The 8,760-nt window shown below is 41.9% G+C and overlaps 1 protein-coding gene across 1 annotated transcript; it reads left to right on the forward strand.

Annotated features, from left to right (window-relative positions):
- The first annotated feature begins 1,090 nt into the window (after window positions 1–1,090).
- Window positions 1,091–8,535, forward strand: mrpl38 (mitochondrial ribosomal protein L38). The gene is made up of 9 exons (XM_075456976.1): window positions 1,091–1,206; window positions 4,297–4,485; window positions 4,579–4,710; window positions 4,797–4,999; window positions 5,086–5,158; window positions 5,265–5,310; window positions 5,448–5,606; window positions 7,741–7,877; window positions 8,143–8,535. The coding sequence occupies exons 1-9, from the start codon at window positions 1,122–1,124 to the stop codon at window positions 8,277–8,279; spliced, it is 1,161 nt and encodes a 386-aa protein (XP_075313091.1). The 5' UTR covers window positions 1,091–1,121; the 3' UTR covers window positions 8,280–8,535.
- Window positions 8,536–8,760: the final 225 nt, after the last annotated feature.

Raw genomic sequence — 8,760 nt, forward strand, 5'->3', positions numbered from 1 at the left:
CTGAACTGAGTCAGGAATCAGCAGCTCAAAGGATGACTTGATATCCTGAACATAAGTAAGAACATAAGAACAAAATCGTGTGGGCCCTGGTACCATCCGTATTATGTTAGCAGCTGAGCGAGGGTGGGGGGGGGGCTCTCTCACTGGGGATGAAGACCATTCAATTTGTCCATTCTTAGACAAATATGTCTTTGAGGCTTTCCAGTGGCTGGCTCTTGGGTTGCTCCAGCGGCCACCTGTGGTGCATATTCCGCGAGAAGGTCATCTTCAATCTCATATTCAGATTCAGATCTAAATTATCCTCATATTTGGAGACATCTTCCTCTTCCACATCGCTATGTGCCTGACTCTCTTCAAATATGAGTTCCAAAGTCCTCTGGCAGCTAAATCTTTTGGTCATACTGATGCTGGAAGACTGAACTGGGATTTAGAGGCATTTATCTCTTTGTCTCACCCCCTTCATGTGCAGGTGTAAAGCATAAAGTGCGAGAAAATTGTTGATTTTTACGATGTTATGGAATAACATCTAAAAAAGAAAGTGAGAACAAACAGCTTCTGTGTGCTTTGATGATAATAATGTAACATTGTGTGTGTCTCTGTGTATGTGGGTCAAAATGACCCGAATATCATATGAAGGATGTAAATGTGTGGGGGTATAGTAGCATGTGTGCTAAAAAAAAAAAAAAATATCTGTACATGTTTATCACAGAAAAGCTAAGGCCATTGAGTTTCAGGTAGAAAAAATGAAACGGGTCAATTTGACCCGAATACCATTGAAGGGTTAAGAGACAGCAAGTTCAAATCGTGGCAATGGCACTTCCGGTGGCAACCTGAGCTGCCACGCATCACAGACAGTCAACACTCACAGAAAATAAAAATAAATACATTAAAAAGACACCGGCACCCCGTGGCAGTTACAACAGAGGCTGATAGATTCTGTGGGGGTCCGGTTTGTGATTTTCACCCAGTGGCAGCTGCCTCTGCAAAACTGTGGCAGCTCAGGTTATCACCGGAAGTGCCATTGCTAGTTGCCACTGACACGATTTGAGGTCGCCTGCTGCTTTTTTTCTCCCCTCGGCCACCGTATATAGTTAAAAAAAAAGGAAAGATATTATTCCAAGATGGCGCTGCGCACGGCTCGTACCACCGTGTTACGAGCTGGGACAGATTTAAGGGTCAACAACGCGAGAACGTTTGTTACAACAGGTACTGTAACAACTCTGCTGAATAATATTTGGTTTACGTTTTTAAAATTTGAGTTTGGGCTTCTTGCTTGAACAATGTCACATGTTCGGTACGAATTTGAAGCCAAGCCCTGTTACGTGCTGTCCTCCTCCGGGCTGACAGACATGCACCAAACTCCATGGACAGAAGTGACAATTCCACTAAGAGGATGGAAAAGCCAAGCATTTCTCAATAATGAGACTTAGTTGTGCCACTCTGACTTTTTAGACAAACAAAGCAGTGACACTAAAATGAGTGAAATAAAAAGGATGAATGAACATATAGTAGCCTAACAACTGTCATCTGCAATCACCATGAGAGAAGTCCGTCTGTAAACATTCAAACGAGACATAATTCTTTGTAATGTGGAGACTTCTGAAAACAGAATCAAGTAAAAAAGATACCGAACCCTGTTTCAATCCTAAGGTTTTATGTGTCAGTTATTTAAAAAATGAATAAATAAAAATCATATGATCCTTATCAGGTCTTTAAATTTGGTAACCACGACCTCAAAACAACAACATATAGGCGTATTACACTGTGTCATTGTTTAACAAAAACGAACGATAAATTGATGTAATTGTTTACAGCATGATGTTATCGGTCTGATATAACAGAGGAGGAATGTTGGTCCCCTCTTCTTTCCACTGTTGTGTCAGTACATTTAGCTTTTGCATGATCTCATTCAGGCTGAGGTCTGGACCATTGATTCTTTTCTTTTTCAGTCATTCTGTTGTTGATCTGCAGCTGTGTTTGGGATAATTGGGCCTCATGCCAGAACCGTTCATACGCACAGATTTGTTCTTAAATCGTCCGTACGAGTGATTTAAGAGAATTTGCGCATTCACCAATCTTTTCGTATTTTACGTTTTCTTTCAGGTACGAACGGAATTTACGAGTGATCCAGACCTGTCGTAGGAGTTTCCTAAAATAGTCCGCTGTTATTCCAATCAAGCTTGCTTGACTAATGGATTGTATATTTAATTACTTTGAAGCAATCATAAATAAATATATACATTATACCCCATAATGATGCTGACATTATTCTGTCTGTCTTAAATTATGCACTAATTGAAGGTTAATTTGAATCTGTATATAACAAGGTCAATGGGAAGCGTAACCAGCAGCTGACTTTCTACTTTTGGATGCCTTAGCGCGTCAGGCTCTTGGAAGACACCATGTAGAGACAGACGAATGGCTGACATCGCAATTTAGATTGCCAAGGACTGTGCTGCTGCAGATATGCAGCTTGCTAGAGCCACAACTCCAGAGAGAAACACGCCGATCAAACCCAATTCCACCACACGTCCAGGTCCTCAGCACTCTTGGATTTTTGGCCACTGGAGCCTTTCAGAGGGAGATGGGAGACAGATCGGGGGTGTCCCAGTCCTCTGTGAGTCTTGCGCTCCCCTTGGTCATCAAAGCTCTCATCACATCAGATTTCCATACACCGCTGTCCAACAAGTACAAATTAAGAGGGGCTTTCATGCCGCGGCTGGACTGCCAAACATAACCGGAGTAATAGACTGCACACATATACGCATCAAAGCACCACTGAGCTGAAGGCCAGGTGGGTGCAAACTGCTCTATAGCCCAGAGAAGGCATACCAGATTTGCACAATATTGCCATGAACGAGGGTCTCCACCTGAACCAGCCCAGGCAGACCAGAAGGTGTGGTGCCAGAAGACCCCCCTCATGGACCACCCCATCAAAGAGCCATCATGATGAGGCAACAGCTGATTGCACGGCTTTAGTTGCAGTCATCGAGCGCCTGCCCATGGCGAGACGTTTTTTTTTATTTTTTTAAAGCCATTTTCATATTAAACCATTTCTTCTTTAATTCGGTGACATTACGAACTACAGGTGACACGGAATTAACAGCACTCGTAGTCCTGTAATTCCACTGCTGACACTGCTAAAAATGGCAGATTTTCCTTTCTGGATCTCTGAAAGCAGAACTTCAGTCTCAGAGCCCCTAAAGTTGTTCTTTTTGCACCTTGATGCCATTCTCATGACTCAACACTCAACACTTCCTGGCACAGGAGAGAGGAAGCACAGCCTTATATGGTATCATTTTGGGCGTGGAGTATGCAAATTTACTATCCTCGTGCACGTGCACTTAAATACGCACGGGTGGCATTCATCATTTACGCAGGTAATTTACACACTTTTTCCCAAGTTAAGAGCGTTTGTTGAATCTGACGTGGCGTGTTCGTACGAGACCTTCGTACGAAAAAAGTAAAAGAAATTTAGAATAAAAATACGAAAATGTTCTTGCATGAGGCCCATTGTCCTGTTGATGAGCCAGTTTCAGCCCAGCTTTAGCTGTCGGACAGGCGGCCTCACATCTGACTCTAGAACACTTTTGGTATCCAGAGGAGTTGATGGTGGACTCAATGACTGCAAGGTGCCCAGGTCCTGTGGCTGCAGAACAAGCCCAGATCATCAGCCCTCCACCACCGTGCTTGACAGCTGGTGTGAGGTGTTTGTGCTGATATGCTGTGTTTGGTTTTCTCCAAGCGTGCTGCTGTGCATTATGAGCAAACATCTCCACTTTGTTACAGAGGTCTTGTGGTTTGTTCAGATGTAACTTAATTGACAAACCTAAGCTGTGCTGCCATGTTCTTTTTAGAGAGAAGAGGCTTTCTCCTGCAGCCCTTCCAAACAAGCCATACTTGTTCAGTCTTTTTCTAATTGTGCTGTCATGAGCTTAAACATTTAAGATGCTAACTGAGGCCTGTGGAGTCTGAGATGTAGCTCTTGGGTTTTTTTGTTAAACACACACCTGAATGCTCCAGACCAGCAAACTGCCAAAACCTCTGCTTTTGTAGAGGTGCTCACACTTACTGATGATCAGTTTATCAGGTGAATTTTTCATTAAGAGGTCCACACTAATTGTCTAATTTCATGACCTGATAAAGACCAGATCATTTTATTGTTCTGATACAAAAGAAGCTTCGAACGGAAAGAGAGTTTGCTATGTCTATGTATAATTAAAGTATTAAACGGACAACATGAGAATCATTTTTGCTCTGTAACTTGATCTGTTGGGCTTGTTTCCTCTTTCCCAGTTTTCCTCTGCAGACGGGTACCTCCGCTGGCTCCCATGCCAAATGAGGATATTGACGTTGCAAACCATGAGTCATTAGAGAAGTATCGCAGCTACACGCGTTACTTCAAACAAGCTGAGGAGTCAAAGAACAAACCTGTGTTGTGGAAGACTTACAGGAAGTATGTGGAGGAAGCTGATCCTGAGCATGGTGAGGAACAAAATGCAAAGCTGCTTCTGACAGGCCCTGATGATGGGAACAGAGAGGAGTTGAATTTACCAAAGAGTTTTGTTGTGCTTGAAGGTGCTGAGCGAGTGGACATCGGACTGCCGTACTATCGACCCAGAAGTCCCAAAGAAGTGAAGGAGAGGAGGCAGGTGATGAAGGACAACAAGAAGAACGTTGAGTTGGAGAGGTCCACTCGTCTGCGCACTCGTGAGCTCATTAATGCTGGGAGAGAAACTTCAGTTTCTAACTCATCTTTTAGTCACTGCGGTTGACGCATCTCTTTTCCCCACCAGTGAAGATCTCCCTGGATCGAGTGCAGGAAACTTGGGAGAAGAGCAGCGGGCCGTTTCACATAATGAGAATGGCAGACCACTATGGGATCTTCAAGGATATTTTCCCAAAGGCTTATTTTCTACCTCAGGCCACACTCCGCATCTGCTATGGCCAGGACAACAGTGGTCATGTGTATTATGGGAATCAGCTTACCCCGACTGAAGTATGTTGAAATGGATAGAAGAATTTAAAAAATAAATAAATAAAAAATCTTCTCTTGACTATTTTCTTCTTCTTTTTTTTCTCTAGGCAGCGTCCGCCCCACAGATCAGCTTCGACTCAGAGGAGGGTTCCCTGTGGACCCTCCTGCTCACCTCTCCAGGTCAGTTATGGCTTTCACGAGAGACTTATTATACCGGAATAGTGAGGGACACTGTTTCAGAAGCAAAATGGTCCACCTACATTTAATAACATGTCATCTTTTTCAGATGAGCATCTTCAGGATAATGAGGCAGAGTACATCCACTGGCTTGTGTAAGTGCTTCAAGTCAACAATGAATTTTGCACAGAAGTCCACATAATCCTCAAAAAGTATAAATGTCAATGCAAAACAAAATGAATTTTGGAAAAGTTTGCCTGTAACTAAAGTGTTGAAACCCATGTCTCTGCAGGGGGAACATACCAGGCAGGGCTGTGCAGGCTGGAGAGGAGCTGTGCCACTATCTGCCCCCCTTTCCCGCCAGAGGAACAGGCTTCCACCGCTACATTTACATCCTCTTCAAGCAGGAGAGAGCCATTAACTTCCAGGAAGATGTCTGGCCGTCGCCATGGTGAGCGGCATACTCGGCATACTTCGAACATGAAGTGCTGTGTAAAATCGTAGGACTTGCTAGCCATTTAGTGGGTGCACCTTTTAAGCTGTCATTTCCAGGCCTCATTTCCAGCGCTAGATTTTTGTCCTGGGACTTATTGGGAGTGAAATTTAGAAATATCTGTCTACGAGGCATAAATGAGAGGGGCATGCCACAACGTAGCTTGCTTTTAAAGCAACATGAGGAGTGTTAAAAGTACGTACCTCTGACTACCTTTTAAAGTACACAGACCTTTCTTATGCACATTACCAGGTGTGAAACCACCCTGGAGAACATCCTCCAGGGCTGAGATTCTGCAGTTTACAACTTTGTTTTCCAGCCCGGCACCACAACATTTTGCTTTGCGGAGCCATGTCATCCGCTAAGGACTAGATGATAGCATACTTTCCACATGACGGATAAATCACAAGTTAAAAAAAAAAGACGTTTGCATAACAAATAAAGGCACGGAAAAGAAAGGAAACACTACGCTAGAATGCAGCAAAGTCCCAAGACAACACTGTCAGAGGAAGTGAAGAAAAAGAGTTAACGTGTACGAACATGACATGGGACAACAAAAAATGCTGGATTGGGTTTTACTGCTGGAGAGAGCAGTAAATTCAGTCATTCAGGCCATTCAGCCCCGACGGTCCAGCTGCTGCTTCCACAACCTGCACCACACCTGGACTGGATCTCTGAGTTTCCTGAATGGATTTCAAAATAATGCATCGATGAATAAAATGGAGACCTTATATGCTTTACACTTTTCAAACTTATTAGAAAAACTTTTGAATATTACAGGAATAGCCAAGATTTAGGCTTTATGAAACCAACTTTGTTTATAATTCAAAATTAGAGAGAAAAAACTTTTCCTGAGATAGATATAGATATATATATATATTTTTTTCTTTTTTTTTTTAAATGTTGAATAAAACTAGCCTACATTACATTCACACCATAACGCCTTAATAACACTTTTCCACAGTAGAATGCATGTTTACGTTAGCCTAGAAGGCTAGCATAGTGTGAGTAGTTAGCTACTACTTTCTCTCTGGGTGGTGAAATAACTTTTGATGTCCCTTTTCTTTTTCAGTGACATTTTCTATTTGCAAAGCAGAAACGTGGGCAAAAATGTTGAGATCAAACGAAATATTAATGTGAGGATTTACTTTCATGATTTTGGCCTGTCAGCAACAGCCAATCTGATATTTTACCGTCAATCCAGCGTTTAACAGCCACTCTGCCACACAGCGCGTCTCCTCGTCGGCAGCGATGACGAGAGGGGCTCCATACCTTCATGTGCTGATCCTTCAGCCAATCAAATGGCAGCATATCTAACCTTGTTGCAATGCAGGTTACACTGAACATTGCGATGAGACGGCAGGTTGGAAAAATAGTTCTCTACAAATGCTTAATACTACGCATTTTTACGTTTATGAAAAATATTAGATTTAATGCATTATGTAATAAAAAAAACATTTATATTAGAATATTATCAAAAATATTGGTAGGGACAACTCTGTCTTTCTCAAACTTTGGTTGCGACTTGTCCCTATGGTCCCTATGCAAACTTCCATCCTTGCTCAGTACCATTAGTTTAAACTGAAAATGAGGTCTTCACGTGTGAGAATGTTTGGTCTGTCTTTGTAAATTTCACATTCAAGGCTTTCAAAAGTTTTGCCGTTAAAGTGGAGTGCATGGCACCATAATATATGCAGTGTGAATTATGTTGCAAATGTATTAATTACACACATACACCACATTCAAATCCTTCAGCACTGTAAAGCAGAAAAAGCAAACTGTATGACTCCTCGTCATATTTAGAATGTCTTTTTCTGAGCATGTTTGTTCACCTCATATAGCAAAGTATAAAAAAGGATATACTTTAATACTGGTTAGGTCCTGTAGCTCTACACTACATTGCCACTTAACATTGTAGAGATTGGTCTTATTTCCTGGCCTCTTCAACATGACAACAAATTCCCGTGTTTGGCTGTGCGTCCGCAGGGCTCAGATGGAGGTTTGTTTTTATATCAGTGGTGTTGCATCCTAAAAATGTAAATGATTTCCCAGAATATCCAAATACTGAGCACACATGGTCTCTCCTCCTCAGCCATTCCCTGGTGGATCGCACATTTAAGACGGTGGATTTCTACAGAAGGCACCAGGACCACATGACACCTGCGGGTCTGGCCTTCTTCCAGTGTCAGTGGGATGAATCTGTCACCGATACCTTCCACAACACACTCAGTAAGTCACACTACTTTAGTAAAAAGGATCCATATACAACAAAATTCCATATGCGGTACCGTTGTGGTACAGAAAGGGTTTATGAACAAAAAAAATGAATGGATGAATTCAGTGGGATCTCATGCCTTCTCACTGACAAAAATACTGTGAAATTTTGGGTGTGCGACATGTGACTTAGTCATGCATTTGAATGAGAAGACAATTATTTTGTGACAATATTTATTGTGTGTTGGTGCTTAACTCTGCCTGCATTTTGTTCCTGCAGACATGAGGGAGCCGGTGTTTGAGTTCATCAGATCTCCAGTGTACCACCCTCCACAGGTCAAATACCCTCATCGACAGCCCCTGCGCTACCTGGATCGATACAGAGATGGAAAGGAGCACACTTATGGAATATACTGATCATGACACCCACATGCAGTTGAAAAAAAAATCACAACATAGCATCTTGTTTTGAATATTAATGTTACCATCCTAATAATAAACCTTTTTCAGCTGTGTATTATATTGTTTTCCTCTTCCTATGACCATATATTAGAAGACTTAACAGGAGTGGTTAATTAGTTTCACATAATCCAGATTGTATTAATACTTTTGTTATATTCAAATTGTCATTGTCAATGACAGGCCCAAATAAAGTGTGCACCATGAAAGAAAAGCAGCTGACCCATTATTAAGAAAGAACGATGATTTGAATGGATGTACTGATAGGTATGAGCAGGATTTGATATTTGAGGTGTGATTCTTGACATCTGTTGCATACATTGTCACACAATATAACTACATAACTCCTTCACTGAGTTCTGTGGACTGTAGTGTTCATCATCACTGACAATGTGATACAGTTATAAAGTATTTTAGGTTTATTTTTTAGGATATATAT

The sequence above is a fragment of the Odontesthes bonariensis genome, chromosome 23 (assembly GCF_027942865.1).
Source record: "Odontesthes bonariensis isolate fOdoBon6 chromosome 23, fOdoBon6.hap1, whole genome shotgun sequence".
Taxonomy (NCBI): Eukaryota; Metazoa; Chordata; class Actinopteri; order Atheriniformes; family Atherinopsidae; genus Odontesthes; species Odontesthes bonariensis.

Coding starts and splice junctions, on each gene's coding strand:
- mrpl38 (XM_075456976.1), top strand. CDS start 1,122: ATGGCGCTGCGCACGGCTCGTACCACCGTGTTACGAGCTGGGACAGAT. Junction 4,486..4,578: donor GGAAGCTGATCCTGAGCATG/GTGAGGAACAAA, acceptor TTGTGCTTGAAG/GTGCTGAGCGAGTGGACATC. Junction 5,607..7,740: donor GATGTCTGGCCGTCGCCATG/GTGAGCGGCATA, acceptor TCTCCTCCTCAG/CCATTCCCTGGTGGATCGCA.